Here is a 22,929-nt window from a genome sequence, read left to right on the forward strand (position 1 = left end):
AAAGTATTGCATTTTTCTTGCTTAATATTGCAGGTTTTACACAAAATTAAGGATGGTGCTTCTGATTTAAACATAGTTGAGAAGCTAATGTATATGGATGTTTTGCTGGTATTGAAGCTTAGGTCTTCTACCAAGCTATATTGTTTATCTTGGCAGGTAAAGAACTTCCTGAGAATGACGTGAAGGAACACAGTGTTCATGAAACAAGGTCAAGCCAGTCAAATGTGAGATACAAGCGTGGTGTGCTGGGCCGGGGCACCCAGCACCATATGGTGGATCAACATCCTCATCTAATACAGAGGATGGAGTCTGGCTACGAAAGCAGCGAGCGCAACAGCAACAGCCCAGTTAGTCTGGACATGCCCTTGTCTGAAAGCTCAAGCACCCACAGGTAGATTTCAACAAAATTCGTGTTAGGAATGATTGAAGACTCGATTTCTTTTTGTAGTTACATAATGGTGTAGAATATTTTGCAAAACAGTGGTTCTAGTTTTACATACAGCTTTATTGGGACAGGGGAGAAATAGTAGGGAAATGGGAAACTCTTCTTCTCAGTATATTGATAACTTACTGCTAGTGAGAAGAGAACGGGGCTTGAATACGTGAGAAATACGGTCTGAAATGATGTATCTGAAATAGCTGTACCCTTAGTCTGTGATTTAAAGGCTTGTACTTGGAGTAGCTCATAGTCCCTTTTGTTTCAGTAAACCATTGATTCATAGACACATGTACAAAATGAGAAATCAATAACCTTGTATAGAAATCTTTGTTTTCAAACACACTTGAAATATTTGTATGTAAAAATAAAAATAGCACAATGTATTTCTTTCCTTGACTTAGGAAGCTTCAGGTAACCACAAACTGGCAGTGTTCATGGCCAGAATATGTAAGAATTTGTTCTGAACAACTCCTGGACCACAGTTTTAATATGAATTGCATAATCTTATGGAGGAGAATAGAATTACTGTCCTCCTTATTAACTTCCTCTTCCCCTGTTTCTCCCAAGATTTTCTTATGGTAGACTTCTTTTAAAATTAAATTAAAATGCAAGTGTTTGTGTGAATACAAAAAAAAACAGATACAATTTATTCTGGAGAGATTAAATGGTAAACTGTAATTGCTCTCTTATTGGAGGGATGTTCATATGAAGCGAGCAGGTGGATTTGTTCCCGCTTGGCGTAACATCCCAAAGTCTCACAGTAGCAGCATTTTGGAAGTGGAGTCAGCTTCATCAATTGGGAGCTGGACAAACAGCCCACACACCATGGGAAATGGTAAGATACACTTTGTAGGGGTGGTTATGCAAGGTAAATTGTATTGGAGTTTTTCTTTACTTTCTGGATGTTTATGTTCACAGGGAAACTATAAGGAAAGGGAAAAGTAACTTTGAGGAACAAAACAGTTTTACAAGACATAATTGTAAGATTTACCAAAAGGGATTGCAAAAAATTTTGTTGGAATATTCCTCTGATCATCCTTCTCTGGCATGTCTTTTGTGTATTGACTTAACTGATAAAATAAAGCTATTTTTCCTATTCTTTCTTATAACTCAATATTCTGCCATCAGTCAAAAATACTTTCCCAACCATAACTCATAACTTAGTAGAGTCCTGAAACCAAGCTTGTAATTCTGTACAAAATTCAAAACTGTCAAAATGGTGAATGTTTTTTGTTTTTTGTTTTTGTTTTTTGAACTGTTGGGGCTGAGGCTAAGCTTTTCTGCTTTTATATCATTCTAAGCAAATACTCCATTCAAGTGAGGGAAGGGAAAGGCAGCAGGGGAGACACTTTCTGACTATCAGTAATAGTTGAACTGAGAATGAGAACTGATGGATTTCTGTTGTGTAGGATATTGAGGTGCTTTATTTTCCTTCCATTTTCATCCACTTTATGCAGTTAGATGAAAAAATCTCTCTTGGAATCCATTTAACTTCCACAAGCTAGTGATCTGGCTAATTTGACATAGCATTATTTACAAGTTATAAACACAGTAAGAACCCTCAAGATTTCATCATCAGTTTAGGGTTATTTCTGCCAGTGAATTCTCTCTGTTCTATATGCTTTTTTCACGAGTCAGTGAATCCATAGGCTGTACTGCAGGGGAGCTTGAAGCACTACTGTAGTGGGTGGGCTTTTATAAGTAAAATTTAACAAAACAAAATTTATGTTCTACAGTTCTGTGGTCTCAGACTGTTATTACCTGATGTTAATTTTCTTCTCCAGTAGTATGTCCTTGTTTTTTAAGGGATGCTTTAATAGATGTAGCTGCCAAAAATGGTTGGTTTGTTTGTTTGTTTTGAAGGTGGAGACATCTTTGTTCCTTTAAAGAGTGAGCTGGATGAACTACAAGAAGAGGTGGCAAGGAGAGCACATGAGCAAGAACTGCGCAGAAAAAGAGAAAAGGAAATGGAGGCAGCAATGGGCTTTAATCCCCGTCCCAGCAGGTTCATGGATCTAGATGAACTGCAGAATCAGGGTAACCTTTGAATGCAGTATATTTTGCAAGATGGTAGTGCTGAAGTTTTTTGAACCTTGGAAAGTAATTTCCTGTTTTAATTGCTTATTTGTGTCTCTCACCACATCCACCTCCCATCACAGTTTTCACCTTCATGTAGTGAAATACTGTCCATTTCAAACCTTTAGAAAGTGAAAAACCTGTTTCATATTTTGACCAAATTTCTTCTTAAATGAGAAAGCAAAGTAATGTAGAGATATTTTTAATATATCTACCTTTTCCCATTTTTTTCAGTGATATACACTGTTAATAGTTTTGATACCTAAATTTAGCTGTAAGCCTTTAACCAGCATCTTGGAATGAGCAGGGCTGTTTGTACCTTTCAGGCACCTCAGCTCCACCTGCGGCAGAGGTGGTTCATATAACCCATGGTTCTGTTTCTGCTTGATTTTAGTACCTCTGCAGCCCTAAGCAATTCTGCTTGTTCCTGCCCTTGTGCTTTCCAGTCTTTCTCCCTGCCTGGCTGTGCACCCACAGCACAGGTGTGGGGATAACTTTGCTGGATCTAATTGAAAATATGAGCTGGGTTTAGGTTGCTTATCTTTTCTAGGGAAAAAGAATTTAAAAAAAAAATTAAAAACCAAATACTAAGTTTGATTGTCTTTTCCATGACTCCTCATCTTTCTGGCAGAAGATGGCAGCAAAACAGGTTTTATTGGAAGGATGCAGCTGGAGCAGAGGGAACATAACAGGATTCACATGTAATAACTTTGTTTTAGCCCTGAATCTCCATCAGCCAGTAAGAGGATTCAGGAGAAAGGTGGGATAAAGTGCACTGACCCAGTCAAGAGCGACCCTTGAAACCTGCTGGAACACTTTAACTGGGGGTTGTTGGAGGGTGAGCAGAGCCAAGAAGGGTGAACACCTGGGCTCTGGTCCAACAAATGTATGTATGATCAGGGTGATCCTACTGTGGTATCCTGTGTTGCCAGGCCTCCTGGCATCCCTGTGCTGCAGCCTCCAACCTGATGTAGAAAAGAGTTGAGGTTGCTGGTTTGCTGCTCAAGGAGAGGAAGGAGAGGGACAGCCCACAGCAGTGCCAGTTCTGGATGCAATCCCAACTGTGCTGTGCAACCTATAGCCATGCCAACTGCTCCGCAGGCAGAATGATACTGTGCCAATGGCAGCTGAACAATATGATCTCCATGAGAATGTCTGACTGGGAATGTTTGTTTAATTTTTGCTGACCACCAGTTATCCTTTACAGTTCTACTATGGCCTCCTGGTAACCAGGTGAAAAATTCTGATATACCAGAGTGGATGGATATATTTTTCTATTAGTATAGTGTTTACTTTTGTAACATAAATGCCAGTGATTTAAAAATAGAAAAGCAAACCTCTATTGCTGAGCATGTTGTCTTCTCTGCTTCTCCTGCATGAAGGAAAATAGCATATTCTCCAATACTTTACCCCTCTTTTTGATCTATTCTATTAGTTGATGGAAGTAAAGATTGCTTAGCTTTTCTTTGTTAAAAAGAAAGTAAGGTAGACTAATACTTAATCAAAAAAGAATTTAGTACAATGTTTGTGGAGTTCAGATGCATTGACCTGAGATCTAGGAAAGTCTTTTATTCCTTTGAAGTCTTTCCCCACCCCAGTCAGAGATTTAATAGCTTAACAGACTGCTGGACTACCTGGAAGGCTTGCTTGTATGCAGAACTCCAGAACATTTGTGACTCATTTTCCCCTCAAGTAAACTGCTAAATTCATGCAAAGAAAACTAACTTTAGTATTCTGCCCTTGATTACAAGCCTCAGTTGCTTTGATTTTGAAACTGAATGTGCTGCTTGATTAAGTTACTGCTCTAACAAGTCTCACTTCTCTCTCCAGTACTAGCTTTTAATGGAAGTTCTTTGGGGTTTATGGTAAAAGAGTTTCTATTTACATCTGTGCACAACGGTGTTGGGGAGCAGGTCAGGCGACAGCATGTGTCATGCAGATTGAGAGAATGTAATTTATTGTAGGCTGATAAAGGTACTCACATTCTCTTCCACAATGACAGAGATGTTCCATTAAAAAGACCCACCCCTTAACAGAGTAAAAGTCAAGTTTTATTTTCTGTTTTCCCTGCCTCATTTGAATATTTACATTTTAGTATATAATTTATATAATGCCTAATAGGTGACACAAAATAGTTTGGGTATTTCTTCCTCTCAGAAATGGATGTTATGATGCCAGGACGCAGTTTCTTTATTGTGTCCAAAATGATTTATCCTTCTCTTCTCCAGCACTGTTTTCTAAATCATTGCAAAAGGAATTCTTGACAGTTGTCCCTTTCTTCTCAGCTTCCACCACCTTGTTTTTCAAGTTGCAGGACTGTTGGGTTTTTATATTCTGTATGTTACTTACAGCAGTTAAGTGTATGCACTAGATTTGTTTGTAGAAGTATTTCATGAAGGCATTTATGTTCATGCTCAACTCTGAGTTTTCTTCCCTAGACGTGTTAGTTGTTTCAGTTTGTTTCCATTCTGATGAAGAAGAGATGGATGGATTTTGTCAGGAAACTTAACATACAATGAAAAAACCCTAATCTGCTGTATTTCTTTCACTGATACATTTTGGTTTAGATTTGGTTCTAAATTTAATTTAATTTCCTTCTTGACAGAAGTCATTTGAATTGACTCTGTTCTATGTCTGTACCATCTTTTATACTGATCTGAAGTGTTGAAAATAGTAGAATAAGCCAGTACAACTCTCTCAACTAAAGAAAACTTGAGGGAAAAAATCCATTTCACGTTGTTTTATTGTTTGGATGTCAAGCATATCAGGGTGCTCAAGATGTACTTCTGCTTAGGGAAGGTTAGGTGGTACAGTCTGGGATATGCGCAGCCTCTGCAAGAATCCGTGTGTGGAAGGATTTGGTGCTCACAAATGGGATGAGGGTAAGTGAGGGTTCTGCAATGAATGAAACCAAAATGAAGGGTGCTGCCCATTTGCAGGGAGGAGTGAAGGCTTTGAGAAGTCGATGCAGGAGGCAGACTCAATCTTTGAAGAGTCGCTGAATCAGGAGCAGAAGGGGGATTGTGCTGCAGCTTTGGCTCTCTGTAATGAAGCTATATGTAAGTAACCTTAACCGCCTGAGCTACTGCGCTTTGACTGTTTACTAATCTGAAATAGAGTCTGAAACACTACCTCACATTAAGTGGTCAGGTAGTAGTGTGAGGGTCCAGCTGCGCTTTAGGAACACGCAGATAGAAAGAATTTTTTATTTTTATAAGCTTTCCCATTTGGGGGTTTAAGTCCTATTCCTCTTCATCTCTGTTTTTTCATGTTTGCATTCATTTTGTTGTTCTCTCCAGTATAAGGTACTAGCAGCACTGGGGTGCTGATGTGCCCTTTTTGGTGCTGACTGGTGTGTTTCAGCAAGCACCTGGTAGGTGGTTCCCCTTGCCACTCAGTCCTCACAATTTTTAGCCGTTGTCAGGCCAAATTGCAAAGGCCATTAAGCTCCCCTGTTTTTCATGGAGGGTGTAGCATAGGAAGAAAATGGTAGCCCACTCTTGAGTCTTCTGGATTAGCAGAAGTGAACTATGCTGTACTTTAATTTCCATGAAGAAAAGAGCATTAGGACATTGAAGTGCTTAAATGCATTGTGACCTTTGAGAATGTGTGCTGCGTGATTTCATTTTATTTTTGGTGTTTTTCCATTATGACTGGCTGGCTGTCTCACCCCATGCTCCCCTCTGTCTGTGTAGAATGGCTGCAGACAGGGTGAGTAGCTCCTGTGCTGTTGCATTTAGAAACTGGCTTTTATGGACTGCAGAATAAAGGGTGCAGCATACAGCTGTGGTGACAGCTCTATCAGCTTTCATTCCAGCAAGGACTCTCAAATCCCAGCTGGGTATTCGTGCACACGAAGGGAGTCCAACATATGGAGGATGCAGGAGAAGAGTACATGACAGAATGAAGCATCATTGTAGTAGGACTGGAAAGAGCCTGTGTGAAGAGATGAGAAATTGGGCTAAAACAAGGATATTGTTTTTTTTTTTTTATTTTGGTTTAGTTTCAATTAATGTGTTTGTACACCTGGCTAAGCTGAATGTGCATTAATGGAAACAATAGCATCCTTGTGAGTTCTTTTGTGGCAGTATTTGCATGGTCCATGTTTTTTGTTCCTGCTGCATCTTTTTTCTTTTTTTTTTCTTTTTCAATTTTATTCCTTTTTTCTGTTTGTTTTCTGCTATGTTTTCTTTTGCATTTTAGCTAAACTAAGACTTGCCATGCATGATGCCAGCGCTAGCACTCACAGCAGAGCCCTAGTCGATAAGAAGCTGCAAATCAGTATCCGAAAAGCCCGGAGCCTCCAGGATCGCATGCAGCACCAACAGCCACCGCAGCCGCTGCCTCCGCCAGCCTGCCACCCACCCCAGGGCGGCACCATGGCCCAGTCTACAAGGTAGTGCGAGTACCATGCCTAGGCATGGACCTGGGCTGCATCTGTGAGCAGTGCAGTCTGGAAAGAAATAGCAAACTATGTATATATTGCCCGGATAGTCCAAGTCCTACTGTGTTACACCTATTCCTTTCTTCTCTAGGTCAAATCCTATTATAAAACAGTCAACTACCCCATTTTTCCCCCTCCCCACCACCCTTTCTCCCAGTCTTTCTAGAATAGTCCAATGTGCATGTGTTCAAAATGTGATCTGTGACAGAGAATTGTAGCAGTCAGTGCCTGGCAGCATTGATGTCTCATGCACCAAGGGAAAAAATACAATAGACAATAATCTGGCTAAAAAAAGTGGGGATACGTTAGGATGAAATGTGACTGTTTATAACCAGGAGCAGTTTCAGGACTCAGTAAAAGACTCTACTGCAGTCAAATTTTTGCTGTATTTGCTTTTATGTTGGTAATATCAGCCAGAGTATTTAGTGTTCTGTAGTTTGAAAAAGGTCAAGTAGACTGATCTTTTCTTTCTACTCCACTTCTCTAGTGGTGCACTGGTACAACTCTTGAATCCAGATCCTAATCCTGTCACCTTGACTACTCCATCGTTCTTCATTTTCTTTCTGTGCTTCCCAGCATCCTGTAGCCTGGCTTACCAGCCCTCCTCAGTGTCTTTTCATGATTCTTTCTTCCATACTGACTTTAACTACAGCATAATTAACTCTCTGCTATAACTGATCCTTTCTTCCTACCCTCTTTAGCATGCAGCTTAATCCTTCTTTCTTCCCATGCCATTCCCTCCTAGCACTAGACCATCCCTATAGACAATTTCTTGAACTGTTATTTTTTTCCCCTCTCCCCTTTCTTACATGTTATATTACCAGGAGCATAGATGAAATCTCAGATGAGAATCCATTTTCTGTTCCTTTATGTAAAATGCTGGGTACAGCTATATACAAACCCAGTTAATTTACACATCTGCCAGACTGTAGTTCATAACTTTCTTTTCTTTTCCTGCAGTACCTGAATTACATGTAATGAAAGCTGATCTTGTTGTCAATCAGGGGTCCATTATATTCTCTCGTACAGGAGAAATGCAGAGCTCAAATTAGGCATTTTGGCAGATTCTAAGAAAATGAAAGGCACTTTCTTAGCTAGTTTTGCTAATGCTAAACTCAGTCACTGCTGCTCTCTGAAAAGTGTTACTTTTGCAAAAAGTTATATCCAACCAAATGTTAGTATTTCAGTCAAAGAAAAAGAAACCCAATTCATAGCCAGAATTCTGTACTCCAGCTTTGATTTAAATAACATTGTAGACAGTACAAAGTTTGCGATTCCTCACAAATAATATTCTATTGCTACACACAGTAACTAGGTCTTCATGATAACTTTCATTCCATGCATCTCAAGGAGGAAACAAAGCAGTGATTTTACAGTTGCTCTAAGTTTTCTGCTGGAGCTAATGTAGCCTGTCATTTTCTCATAGGCGCTGGACTTAGTACTGTTAGTTCTATCTGTATATTAAAATGCTATCTAAATGCAGAAAAATGCCAGGGACATGTATGACCCAAGAATATTATTGTCTTGCATTGATACTTAAAGGAATAAACATTATTTGCTAGAAGTATGCTTGGGATACAAATTACTGCAGAATAATAGTTATGTATTTAGCCTGAACTTTATTTAACATTTTGGATAAATATCTCAAAAAATGAGAATATGAAGATGACATGAGAAAAATTTCAACATGTTCTTCCATTTGTCAAGTCATTCTTCATGAAGTTGACTGGAGACAGGGGACCTTACGGAAATACTGTCAGTTCATGTTCACATCACACACATGTCCAAAGTATTTTAAAAGATACTCAAGATGTTACTGTTGAAAACAGTTATTTTAATTTATTTTATTTTATATAAATGCTATTCTTACTCTTCTTAGTTATCCCTACTCACATACTCAGTGTACTGGTTGAAATGCCTCTGGTGCTGTACGAGAGTACTTCATATAGTATTTTTTTCTAATTGTAGCAAAATACTCTTAAAAATAAGAAATGGATTCAGTTAGATTGTTAGAGTAGGAAAACAAAGTTAGATGCAAAGAACTAACATGAATGTGTCTATTGAATGAATGCAAAGTCTTCATCAGAATACAGTGAGCAAAGTGTGTTGAGTTGTGTGTCACCTAGTGCAAGGTCTGTACCCTAGGAATAAACATAAGCAATGACTACTGCTAATCATTTACTCTTCTGTGTGTTTTAGTGAACAGACTGGCCCGCTCCAAGTACTGCTGAGCCAGGAGGTACCACTGGAACCCAACAAAGAAGTGGAATTTGGGTCCAGTTCTTTCTTCCACCCACCTGCTTCCTGCCATGAATTGCACTCATCATTATATCCAGAGTCTTCCTCCTTGCCCCCTTCTGAAAGCAATCCATCCAACAGGATCTCTCCAAACTTCCAGTCTGCTTCTGCTGATTTTCATGACCAAGTTCCCTCTTTTCCCTATAGGCAAGGGTTGGCAGAGAGGTCTGCAAGAACTGAGAATGATGCCCACAAGAGTGGGGAATTTGCTGACACGCCAGCCACAGGGCTAAAAGACTATAGGGATTGCTGCAGTAGCAGCAAGTTAGAAGAGGTTCATAACATAATGCCTGTTCTCACACTTCAGTATCAATCCAAGGCTAACACAGTAAACTCTGGGTCTTTGCCTACACTGTTTCCCTGTCCACATCCACCACAAGCAGCTGAAAAGGACAGCCAGCAAAGTCCTTGTTCCAAACTTGCAAGCTCTCCAGTGCGGCCCAGCATTGATCACTTAGGGGCCTATCATACAATGACCCCTGCAACTTCATCCCCTACACAGCAGTGCTCCTCGGATCCTTTTCAGAAAAATAAGTACTACAGAGCAAACAGCCAGGAGATTTTATTACCCTCACAGGGTGAATATGGCTCGGCAGACGGTTGTAAATCTGAGGCTTTTAGTACAAAGGGACATGTTCGCTCCTTGGCAGAGCAGTTTCAGAAAATGCATGCAGTCTCCCAGAGAAAAGGTACTCGTGAAAAAGACTGGATTACTGCAGTGTGTCAGGATGAGAAGTCTCCAAAGTTAACACAAAAATCTTTCATCAACCACTCATCTTCCGGTTACAGACAGCTAATCCATCAAAACCAAGAAAACAAAAACCAGTCTTCTGAAAAATTACACTCAACTGTGGATATTAGGGATGGGGTAGTTTCTTTGAAAGGTTTTAGTGCCCAACATGTTGCTTCTATGAGTTTTTGTTCTCGCAGTGAAGAACTGTGTAGAAGAGGTGGACAGAATATAGCAGACCCTGTACCCTACGTGGAAAGGCACTGTCATGATGGAGGAATGAAAGAGGTGGATGATGGAGCTGCTAGTAGCGTGGTTGCCTCTATGCCTGTGGACCATTGGGTGAATAATGTTACTAGGTATTACAGTTCTCAGAAGGCTAATAAGAATACTGAATGGCTTCCTGTACCTGGGAGGAGTCCACTCCTTTCTGATCAGAGAGCAGTTGGAGATGACTTGAGCAGGATCCCAGTACACCTGCATCCACAGTGGAATCAAGACACAGAACAGGAGCTCTCAGAACTGGAATCCCTCTATCAGACTAGTCTGCAGGCATCTCAGGCCACTAGGCCTTTCTTGGGAAGACAGGACAGTGCTAGGTATCCATTTGACCAATCAGGTAAGAATGATGCAGTTGTATTTCTTGGTTGACCTGCTGTGTACTCCAGTGTAGGTAAAGATGCATTTTCCAGTCAATTTAGTTAAATGGGTATTAATTTGTGCACAGATGCAGAAAAATTCAGGTTGTAGACTCTGAAAACATTCCAGCTAACTAGGAAAAGCAGTGTGATAGCACTGCCTGCAGAGTAGCTGTTATCATGGCAAACATCTGTTAAGAGTAAGATAGAAATAATTGATCCTGTTTTCAAGTCAGTGAAGCTGTCTTGAAGGGAGCTAGCTGCTTATGTCAGGCTAATGAATTTTGCTGTTTGAAAGTCCTACATTCCCTCTGGAATTTATTAAACTATTGCTATGCCTGATGTTAATGTTCTCCACATTGGTGAATTTTAACTGATTGTATTGTAGTTGAGAATTTGATCTGTATCTGGTTAATGGAAATAACTTTTACAAGTTTATCAAGATCTGAGAGTTGAACCTATGTTTGCTAAAGGCTGCCTAAGTTCTGGAAAATTACTTGTGAAAGCAGCACTGAGGTTACATGAGGAGCCATGAGACTTTGTGGATTAGTTGGTGCTGAGAGAAAATGAATAGATTCCATGGATGGGGACATCCAGCTTTTACTGGAGATGTTCAGTTAGAGTCTGATGACAGCAGTCCAGTTCCACTTAAGTTGATCTGATCTCCTGCCTGAGACAAGGCAACCTTGTTTCTCTGCTTCACAAGCGAAGCAAATTTCTTTATAACCTGTGTCAGAGCATTAAAGCTATGAATTTTCTGAAATTGGATGAGTACCAAAGTGACACAGATATAGCTGTACACATATGATATATATTGCAGTACATACACAAGACAAATTTTCCCCTGCCCTGCACCCATGGAGGTGGAGCCTCCATCATTCCTGACAGTGTCAGACCTGGCTGTGACCAGAGCAAGTACGGTAGTAAAGTCTTGAACAGGTTTTTGTTAAACAGCTTGAGTTTTCTCTGGAACTCTTGTGTCTTGCAGTCCACTCACAGCCCAGTTAAGACGTCAAAATGTGGCCATTTACCATTTGTTGTCCTTTTGGTTTACTTTCAGAATTAGGCAGGATCTGACTTCACAACTTTGCAGATAATGTCTTGCATGGGCTTGAATCAGAAGGTCTTATGTGTTCCTACTTAGATGACTGATTTTGGAAATTCTTTCTGGAAATCTACCAGCATAAAGCCCAGTTCCTTTAGTGGTAGCTGGAGTTTCAGAGTTCTGTCATCAAATGACCCATTTCTTATGCTGACTTTTTTCACCTATTTTCCCATCACATATATGATATGAGATATGGATGTTCTTCTTAAATGAAGTTTGTATTTGAGATCTTCTGGTTTTCTATAACTCTCAGTTGTTTCTTCCCGAGTTCTGCGAATTCTGTATAACACTGAAAGGTTTGAACCAGTGCATCTATTGTGATGAACTGAATGAAAATCACCTGAGTTTGGTCTAGGACTGCTCTTTCTTTCTTTTAACTTGGATTACCTATTCATTTTCAAATGCTGTTGAAGCTTTGACCCATATCAACTGGTTTTGTCAGACCTTTGCATTCATAATCATCGTGAAAATGCCTCTGTTTCATTAGAGGGGCTTTACAGCACAGTTGAAGACAAGACTTGCTCTCCAAATGCAACCACCTCAATGCAGAAGAGGTGTTGTTATCAGCATATCACCTTTCTTCCTTTATAGAGGAGCTCCCTGTGGCCGATTTAATTAGGCCATTGGTCTGTCTATTCCATGAGAAATTTTAGTATTGTAATGGGGATTGCCCTGAAGTAATTGTAGCAATCCTAGTTAAAAAATAACACCTATAACTATTTAACCAGGACAACAAATGGCTGAGAAACTGTAGCATTGAATGGGAAGGAGTAGGTGAAAGCTGACTTGTTTATCCCAAGTAACTTCCTTCTGGTAGCTGATTTTCTAGCTTTTTGGGCCCTCTAAACAATCTTACCTCTGTATTAGACAAGTGTTGGTATGCAGTTAATCGTTTAAATCTTAAATAGTTCAATTAACTGCTCCCCTGAAGTAGCAGGGAAGTAGGCATAGTATCCTGATAGACTGTCTCCCCTCAAAATGTTGGGTGTTAGCTGATGTATTCATGTTCCAAGGATCTGTGACTTCTTGTTCTGTGTGTATAGTCCCTCTGTCTTCACTAGTCAGATCTGAAGTATTCAGAAATGTGTCATAACATGCAATCAGGTGTTGAATTTAATCAGTGTTTTCCTTCCCAGTCTCTGTGAACCTGAGTGTGAGGAAGCTGCCTGCTACAGCTGGCATGGGTCTGTCGAAAACCCCAACAGCGGAGATCGAGCGCAGTCTGTGTGGATCCACTGTTTCTTCTGTCTCCAAGGTGACATTTTGGTACTTAAGATGTACTAAAGGGGGAAGGGCTCACCCTGTGCAAGAAGGAATTTACAGAGGGATAATTGAAGTACATTATGAAAAAGATACTGGGGTCACTGATATTAATGTTAGAATTTTAAGTGCAGTCTAGCTCAGGATTAGCTAGCTAAAATACAAGGGACTCATGCTACATGCAGTCAAATTATCTAAATGCTGGTTTGGAGGAACACACGCCTGAAAACATTAAGATCTAGACTCTGAACTTAGTGGCATGAATTCCCTTGCATCACAAGTGATGATAACTGCTTCTTAATTTTATCACTTGCAGGTGCACAGGCTCTTTTTTTCACCGTGTCACTACGTATTTTTAAAGTGGGCGATAATTTGGTATTTGCTACAGTTGGTAGTTAGTCACCTCAGAGTGGGAGAAGATTCTTTCTCATTTTTTACTGGGAAGAAACTGTTTAAATAACTGCCAGTTACATATCAATGCCTGTATATGAAGACATGAAAGTATTTTCAGGGGGAAATGACACTTCCTGTAATATTTCTATACTTGTTAAAGGGAGCTCAAAATCTGTTCCTTTATAAAACAAAAGAAAGATGGAGTAAACATTTCCTTTGCTAGCATAAGATTAACAAGCTTCCAGCATTCCTCAAATAACCCTAGATTTTTTGTTGTTGTTGTTATGAGAAGACTGTAACACTTTATTGTAAGATGACTGTCAGATGCAGCCATGATTATCTCTCCAGGGGCAGTGATGCCTGTTGCAGCAGTCAGTCCTATAGGTAGACTCATCCCACTAAAGATTTTTTTGTCATGGCTTTAGATACTTATAAACGAACATGTCTCATTTAGACAAATCAATCTGTATATATTTACTAAGGGAAGAAAGACTATAAGGAATAATATTTTTAATCAGCAGATCCAAACAGACCCATTTATTTTAAGTTTTCAAAGTAGTACCTGAATGAAGTATTTCAGGAAGAAAAGGTCATTAAATATCATTGAAGTATGCTCCATTATATTTCTATTCATCTGTTGCCTATAATTATACAAAATTGATATTATGATAATATGAAAAGCCTTGTCTGAAATGTGTGATATTGTCTGCAGGTCACATACACCAGAGAACGTAGCAGGGAACCAGAAGAGGAGGAAATATACAGTGCAGAGAATTTCCGTCGCATTGCTCGCAGTCTCAGTGGGACAGTTATCTCAAACAGAGAAGAGACTTTGGTCTCTTCTCACAGTTTTGTAAGTAGAATGATGTGCAGCTTTCCAAAGAGCTATCATCTGTTTGTAAGGTTGCTGTTTTCTCTGTCTGCATTTAGTAGTTAACAAACAAGACAGAAGACAACTCAATAATAAGCCATGTTAAAAGCCTGTCTTTTTTCTTCTGTCTTTGGAAGAAGAATGAACTTTTATATAAGTAGCAAAGCCATCTTCTTCAGGTGTCATTGCAGAGTAGTGGCTGCTGCAGCTGGTAGGTATGTCAACTAACATTACTTGCTGAATGCAGTATGCAGAAACAAGCAGTATAAACATTTTTTTCAGTTGACTTAAACTGTTTTCAAGAAAACTTCTCATACACCTATAATTTAAAAAAAACCCACCAGTACCAATATGAAAGGTTCTTCTCTCTTGCAAGTTTATTAACTAAGCAGCATTTTTAAAGAGTAAAAGTAAACATTGAAGGGGAAGCAATTCAAGACTTGGTGCAGACAGTTACACAGAGAAAATAACTACAAGTAAGGGGATTGATTTTTCCTTTGTCCTCTCTGTTAAGTAGTCTTAGACTTAAAAGTGTCAGAAAAACAGTAACAGTAACAATGTTAGCATATTTAACATAGCTAGATATATTGTCGAGTTTTGGCTTGGACTGAATTTTTTGCAAACTCAACTTAAGCTTTTGTTTGAAACCAATGTGTAATGGGTGTATAAGAGTCTCAGTTGAAAAATCAGTTATTTGGACAGGTTGGTCCAATTACACCTCTCTACTCTAAACTAAGTGTATGTCAACTTTGAAGAGTTTGCTCCTCGGCGTACTTTAGGTAACGGCTCTGACATACCTGGAAGTGCTGGCAGAAGCAATTAAAAACCTCTAGCTGTCCAAGAGATGCTCTCTCTGCTAAGGCTATATCCCCACAACACAAGCAGCCAATAGGATGATTGTGTCTTACTGCTCTTCAAGTAAGGCACTCTGCTCAAGTCTGTGATGGTTTGTTGTTGTGCCATTCAGCCATCCCTGCTTTTTGGGGTAGGTATCTTCTAACAGAGGGAAATGGTACATCACACGTAAATACTTCAGCTGTGACAGGTAAATCCGTTCACAGTCTGGAATCAGAGCTTTCAGTAAAGGCTGCTAGAAAATAGAAAGGAAGAATTAACAATACTCTTTCATGGATTGCATAGTATAACATTTCCAATGCTGACTGGCCTGACATTGTTTTGTGTATTCAGTTTGTCAGCCAAACCTCCAGGAGTGGTTTGTGTTTGTTTTGGCTTTTTCTTTTTGGTGTAATTCCAGTCTAATGATCCTAAGTAGCCCACCACTTCAGTAAGAGCCTTACTGGATTGATGCAATTTTTATTTGTCTGTCTCTTTCACATACAGATGCATGTTTTTGTTCCAGTGACTCATCCCTTACTTCCTTGGATCAACACCACCTTTGCTTGTTTCAACCCAACTCTGTGTTTACTCATCATTTTATGTTCTGTTCTTCTCCTTTCTCATTTTATAAAAGGAAGCACCAAATACGAGGAAAATGCCAGTGGACACCAGCCACCGTTCTTCCAGCTCCACTTCCCTTCCTTTCCCCCATGATCCTCCTGTATTTCCCTTTGATCCCCAGCACAACCCAAACCAGGTGCAGCACCCACCCCATGATGTACTGATGCCCAGCATGGTGGGCAAGGCACGTAAACTGTCAGGTAATAATCACAGGACTTTTCATCCTTCTTCGTGATCAGAAATATTGCTGAAGTACAGCTTCTCAGTTCTTGTCTCTCATAATGGAGTTTCACCATCTGCCTGAATTCCTCCAGAAATCTGGAAGGACAAATCACGTTTCTTCTTCTCTGCCCTTCAGAATTTTTCTGTGGTTCTGTGCTAAATGTACATAACCAAAGCCAATAACCTTTATGGAAACATTATGATGGCTTTATATAAAATCTTATCTATATTTTTGTCAGTTATTTTCTTTAATATAAAAGTAGCAGTAAGACCCACCACCTTGTTGCCAGGTATTAGAGTACTTCCACAAGTTACTAATTCCCACAAATCACACATATGCCAGTGGAAATAACTACTTCCTGCATGAGAATTATTTTCCTGTGACAGCATCAAAACCAGTTTGTTCTACCAGCCTTGGAATACTTTGTTGGGCTCCTCTGTGATGAAACAAGGGGCTAGTAAAGAAATCTGTGACAGCAGCTGCAGTAGGATAAGGAGAGGAAATGCAGTGAGGAAAATAAATGCTGGAAAAGGTACAGCTAGGTTTTATTCAGAATTGCATGTCAGCCAATAACTGGATGTACTAGTGATTTCATTGTTCTTCTGTCACCTGCTGGCCACAGCTGATAGTTCAGAGAGGATGAAATAAAAAATTATAACTAAGGAAACTTCTTTAAAAATTTATTTCAGGAGATCAGAAGAACATCATCCAGAAACTTCTGGTTATGCCTGACAGGGGTGAAGCTTTCCAAGGTGAAGACTACCCAGGTGTGGCACTGAGCTGTGGGAGTCTCCCTTGTGTACCCAAAGGCACCCTCTCCCAGGGACAAAAGCCTCTTGTTAATTTGCATTTAGGAGGTGGAGCATCAAGTGTCTCTGGCCGTTTGCTGAACACAAGTTATACCGCCGGGCAAACAGCCACATTACCAGATAAGCGAACAATGCTCTGGGGGAAACATGCTGGCCAGCCAGGCAAGAGTTTACAGGAAGGCTTCCTCCAGCAGCCTTCACAACATCCCACACATGAATCTCACACCATCGGTTGCAGACTACCGGCCAGCACAGACTACAGCACTTTAAGAATACCACGTGAGCCTTCTTGGGATCCCGGTGCTTCTCAAGGTTGTCCTGTGCCCCCCTCTTGTGTTAAGGCCCCGGGTCCAAGGAGGGTTGATATGCCTCCAGAAGAAGACTGGCGAGAGAACAGCTACACCCCTCAGCCTGGCAGAAGGCGAATGCTGCCAATGCATGCGATAGATGGGACTGTTTCTTCTGCTTCTGAGGCACACAGAAATATGCTGGCTCGAGCAGCAGCAGCTACTGGCACCATGCAAAATAATGGCTGGTGAGATCCCATCCTCTCCATGTGCCCCAGCACACCACTCTGTGGACTGTGGTTGTTGCCAGAGTGTGGATTGCATGGAGACAGGAAACTTTCAATCAGTATCTGTGCCAGTTTTGTCTTAAAATGTAGCTATACAGTATGTGGAAACTAATTGCACTGTATTTTGTTTCTGACACTACTGAACTGCTGTCTGGATGGGGAATCTTAAGTATTCTAGTCCTGGCCTCTCCTAGCAAACAAGTGCTATAGGAATGGTAATTGGCTTACGGGTAAGTTCAGAAGCATGTGCACGTTTTGAAGGAAGATGGCAACTAACAAAAGGACATTTTTAAGGACTCTTTTTCATGAAATGTAGCTTTGGTAAATTCTTCACAAAAAGAAACCAATCCTTTTGTTTTCTTCTCCTTCATCTCTCCTGTTCCTTCCTAGGGGAAAAAAACTGACCCACCTTCCAGGTTCCAGTAAACTGTACTGGACAGGTGGCAGTTAGTAAAGCAAGCACAGTTTTCAGTGTTTTGAGATCTCATACAGAGATCACAGCTGTAGTAGCTGCAGAGGAAGTGACAGGGAGACATTGTTCATTAGTAAACCCCAATTTTCTCCACTTCTTTAAAGGAAACTAACAATGCTTCAAACAGAAAAGACTGTTAATGCTGCACGCTTAACTACACCAATGTAAACACAGAATAAGTTTAACTATTTTAGTGTCAAGCATACTTGCTTTTGTAAGTATTTTTCAAATAAATCTATGAAAATAGTTCTATTTACTTGTCTGCGTTTGAGCTTTCTTTTCTGTTTAGCTTTACTCTTCAGTTGGCTGGAAACTTCTGATTAATTTTCTTACATATGAACAAACATAACTAAGTTGTTTATTCTAGTTCATTAACAAAGCTCATTATATCAAGACTTAGATTGGGAGGACATGCCTAATTTTGACTCAGGACTTGATGTATTTGATTACTACCCAGCACTTAAATTTCTCTTCATAATGGAAAATAAGTGTCCTTTGAAAAGTATTTTGAGACTGACTTGTTTTAAGGGAAACTACTACATCTATACAGGATGGTGGTGTATGCAGGTATACAGAAAAATCATTAGAAATCATTGGTGTGGTGAGAAATGTTATTTTAAACACACTTGCACTCCTGGTCCTGCAGATCCTTTCAGGTGTGGTGGTTCCTAGGTGTTCAGAAGCATGGGGGGGGGTTCTGTTCCATGCTTGTCCTGGTCCGTGGTTCTGTTGGGAGCAGGGCTGGAGCTTTGGCAGTGCCAATGCTGGTGGAATGCCTGCTCTGCCCTGCCCCATCTCTGCCTTGTCATTCTCAGTGCTCCTGCTCCATGATCAAAGGGCTTCGCTCTCATTTCATGCTTGGCTTGATGGAATCCCATCAGTTATTGCAGTTTAGCCTGAGATTGAGCCTCATTCATTTCACTTAGTGTAATTTGTCAGTTTCTTGTTCCTAAATTACCACTATTGCTCCTGTTGTTGTTGCAGTCTCCTGTAACTACATTTTACATTTGGGATTATGTTGCACACTTCTTTGTACTTAACTGCTCCACTAGCAATGGTTACCAGAACGAAACACTCTGTTCTCCCACCCCTCTATTCCAAAAAAACCTTTATGATTTTTGGTTTTTTTACATAATAGTTTTGCCAGCTTTACTAATTTTCTGAATATGACCAAATGGAGTTTATATTTTACTTGAAACAACTGATTGAGCTTTCCCAACAGATACAGAATTGCTAGTCCCTCATAGCACAGCCACCTCTGTTTTCAGCTTTTTGATACCTTCAGCGGTTGGTGAAAGCTGCAGTAGCCCAGGACGGAAATGAGGACATGGTTAAGTATTCGACACTTTGCTTGACAACTTTATTCTTACAACTGTAAGAATTCAGATTGCAGACTGAGACTTAATAGTCTTGATAATCTAAAAAAAACAAGCTGCCAAAGTAAAGTACAAAGTAATCACTTCAAGAATCAATATAAAATACGAAACTTGCAACTGAAGACAACATGCATGCTTAGCTTTCTTATGTCCTAGCTACCAGGAAAGAATGGAAATATACTTACATAAAGCTCTGCAGAATAGTTCTGAGTTGATGGCATTTATTAAAATAATCCATTTATTAAGAGAACTGTTGTGTTTCTTCCATTACAGTTCTACCTACCAGGTTTCAAAACTGGTTTTTAAGTGTTCTTTGTGTATCGGTTGCTTTCTGTGAAGTTAACCAGAGGCCTGAATTACGTTCAGCAATATCTTTAATGTGGGAGAGAACATGAGACTGGAAAAATAGTGTTGCTTTAGCTTGTGCCTGCAAATTTTAGTAAGGGGTCAGTAAGATAATATTTACTTTATAATTCATTTGACTAAGTTGTCTTTTCAGTGATATTTATACCATACAAAAATCAATTATGTAGTAGTTTAATAGCTTGTTAAAGTTCACTGTTGCCTATAGGAAGGGTGAGGAGGGGATTCCCACAGGAATTCAGCAGCTATTTAGGATTCTTAAGAGTTAACAGTTTGTAAGCTTTGATGCAATATAACCTTTTCTTAGTCCCTGGCTGAGGAGTATGTTACTGGATGGAATGAAATGAAAAGAATGCCATATACACTTAAATGCACCTTTTTTAAATAAGTGAATATCAGTTCTGCTAAAAATAAAATTCTTACTCATTATATTTCTATGATCTCTTACGGTGTTCATAATATGCATTTAGACCTGTGTAGGGAGCAAAAGAAGGCAATAATAAAATGAAAGATGACTTGGTGTCCTAGCAGTAGCAAAATTGTGTAAGTATGATCCTTCTGTGTTTGGAAAAGGATCTACCTAGTACAGTTACTTCTCTCAAAGGCACCAAAGTTTGTACCCGCTCTTTGTGGAAATCATATTCAGACCTGCTGAGCAGCACATGTGATCAAATGGAGTGTGCCTGTTTCTTTTTAACCAGGGCTACTGTACCCACATTAAGATGGGTGGATTTAGGAAGAGGGAAGGAACTGCCTTACTGATAATTTCCCCTGATTGCTAACATTGCTGGAATGGATTTACCAGTGATGGTTGGGTTGAAAGGTACAGGCAAGATTCCAGAATACTGGAATTCATGCAGGTTTTGCATCTAATGTGATGTAGGAGAGGGGAAGGGCAGAGGTGTAAGGAGAAGGAGGAAAGCAAAAGAAAAGGATGGATTTGAATAGGAAGGAACAGATGGATAGGTGACAAAGGCAGAATGAAAGGAAATGTGTGCATATCTTCGCTCAGATGTGTCTCTTTTCAAGGAACACTCAGTAATCAGTCTAAATTTTCCTGCCTTCTTTCAGTGGATAGATTCCTGCACAGAGATGGTCCTCAGCAGTAATGGGGTGCTGAAGCTTTTGAGAAGGGAAGATTAACTGATGGAGAAAGTAGGCAATGTTCTGTGTAGCAGTCTTTGGTTATGTTCCTGCTGTGGTAAATGAAACTGTGCAGAAGCACTTACATACTGCTGCTATATGTATAAATAGACATTGGACAAACAGTGTAGGTTCAGTCGGTGTTTGTGCCAGCTTGGGCAAAGATAAAAACGTGCTTGGGATTTGCAAACACTTCACTAAAGTTAGATGTGTTCTGGAGTCTCCTACCACTGTGCTGTCTCCTGTTCAGTGCTGTGCCTGGTAAAAAGCAAAAGTATATTTTCATCCATCTGTCCTTGCTGCCTCTAGCATTTTATCACTGCATAGTCCAGAATCTTGTCAAGTCTAGTTATGTATCCATAAGGCTTTTTTAAGGCTAATTCTTCACCATTATTATCGCTGATGGAATTACCTTTAAGGTTTCATAAAATGTTTTAGAAAAAGCATGTTAGATCAATAATTTTTTAATTCTCTTGCTAGCTGTATCATTCTTCTATAGAATAAATATTTTTTTTAATAAAAAGTAGAATTTTTTTTTTTATCCTTTAAAACCAAAATAATATAACTTGGAAATGTTTTAAAGATTGCTTTTTCATTAATGGAAAAATACTAAGACCAGCTATACAGTCATTTGAGAGCGCTGATATTTTCACTAGCATATTTGTGGAAGCAGATGCAAATGTGTTTCTTCTTCTGAAGAAACACAAACTTCCTTACTGGCATCAATAGAATTGTTTTAATATTAATTCTTGAGTGAGTAAAAACTGAATAACTTATACTCATGAATAAGGTCAAGTGTCTGTTTGTAAACTAACTTACATTAGGTTTGTTGAAGGAGGATTATCTTAAGGTTTGGCTGTCCCAGTCCCAGATGGTGCACCAGTTAATCATAGGCTTGACAAGTTTCATGTGTGCATATATCACTAATCAAAATAATTTTAAATAGGAACACATGAGAAAAATGAGTACAATAAGCTATACTTCAGTAATAACCGAAAGAATCATTTAATGTTGCTAGATTTTAGCCTCTTTTCAACTCGGGGAAAATTATTTTGATGGCAGTCTGGGGTTATCTATCATTCTAGGGTTTTACTCAAAATTTATACTAGTTACTATGTGACTGTCAATTGAGGGAGCTCCAAGCATAGAACTCTTGCTGCTTACAAAAATAAATAAATAAATAAAACTATTCAAGGTTGTCTTAAATTGATGAGAGCATCATAAAGTACAGGCATGTTAACAGCAAGTATCTCTGTGAAGGTTCAAACTGACTTTTGTTCAAGATCTAAAACATGTCAATCAAATTGAAGTCAATATGATATTACAGTTAAGTCAGTTACAAGTTTTCAGAAATCGTCTAATTTTAAAGTACATTTAAGAAGAAATGACCAGTTGTTCATGGAACTATGTATTAATGGTTCCTAATAAGATTCCCTTTCTTTTGTTAATTCAGTTGGTTTCTTCAGATAGATTAAAAAATCTCAGTTGACATTAAATAACCATTTCAGTGCTGTAGACTGTTTTTGGATAACTGCCCTTAGAGGCATAAAAGAAGCTATTTAATGTAGAAGATGTATGAAGCCAGGTTTTTGACACCATATGCATCTGAAGAGAGAGTAGAAGGTATGTGTGTGGGAGTCTTGACTGATCAGGAAGCTACTGATTTGAACACAAGGTTGTAATTTGTGGGAAGAGTTTAGTGGTACAGATAACAAAATAAAATTGTAATGACTTCTTATGGTGGGTTGGGGGGAAGCCCACATCTCTCCAGTGGTTTCAAAATTGTCTATTGGCATACAAATTTACTGGAACAAAATACATAGTGGAAGAGTTTTTAAATGTTTATGTGGATTATTTTGATATCCTTGAGCTATCCATTTCTGCATTCATTTCTTGTGACCTCAGAGTTGCCCAGTTATGAAGGTTATTTTTTTGTTCAACCCTTTCTTCAACCCCATCCAGTCTTAATGTAACAGTTAATTCATACTAGTTCTTCACGGTGTTTGGTCTCAGGAGCTTGGGAGAAGGATGCAGAGAAGTAAGCCAAAAGCATAGTTGCACTTTCACCACATAGTCAGGATGGCCAGATGTGTTAATGAGAAAAGAGTGTGTGAACTCTTCAGCAACTGAGTTGTCAAATCTCCTTTTTGTGGGTTTGTTGCCCGGACATTTTCCTTTAAAACGGATTAATGGGATTTCTCCGATCTGTAGGACATTGTGTTCATGGATCACCAAAGTTAAAAAAGTAGTAAAACGT

At 39.3% G+C, this 22,929-nt stretch overlaps 1 protein-coding gene across 6 annotated transcripts in view; it reads left to right on the top strand.

Annotated features, from left to right (window-relative positions):
- The window catches only part of USP54 (ubiquitin specific peptidase 54), a 93,358-nt gene extending 75,310 nt beyond the window's left edge, over positions 1 to 18,048 (top strand). For 4 of the 6 annotated variants that reach the window (XM_058841474.1, XM_058841472.1, XM_058841473.1 and 1 more), the window contains 10 exons: positions 157 to 391; positions 1,135 to 1,274; positions 2,303 to 2,476; positions 5,455 to 5,574; positions 6,719 to 6,911; positions 9,159 to 10,606; positions 12,867 to 12,985; positions 14,096 to 14,236; positions 15,726 to 15,912; positions 16,625 to 18,048. In XM_058841474.1, the coding sequence (XP_058697457.1) occupies positions 157 to 391; positions 1,135 to 1,274; positions 2,303 to 2,476; positions 5,455 to 5,574; positions 6,719 to 6,911; positions 9,159 to 10,606; positions 12,867 to 12,985; positions 14,096 to 14,236; positions 15,726 to 15,912; positions 16,625 to 17,283 (3,416 nt within the window). In that variant the 3' untranslated portion in view covers positions 17,284 to 18,048. Of the gene's footprint in view, positions 1 to 156; positions 392 to 1,134; positions 1,275 to 2,302; positions 2,477 to 5,454; positions 5,575 to 6,718; positions 6,912 to 9,158; positions 10,607 to 12,866; positions 12,986 to 14,095; positions 14,237 to 15,725; positions 15,913 to 16,624 lie in introns of those variants that run through there. The other 2 variants (XM_058841475.1, XM_058841476.1) reach the window with 2 other exon arrangements.
- The last annotated feature ends 4,881 nt before the right edge of the window (positions 18,049 to 22,929 follow it).

This window comes from Poecile atricapillus, chromosome 6, assembly GCF_030490865.1.
Source record: "Poecile atricapillus isolate bPoeAtr1 chromosome 6, bPoeAtr1.hap1, whole genome shotgun sequence".
Classification (NCBI taxonomy): domain Eukaryota; kingdom Metazoa; phylum Chordata; class Aves; order Passeriformes; family Paridae; genus Poecile; species Poecile atricapillus.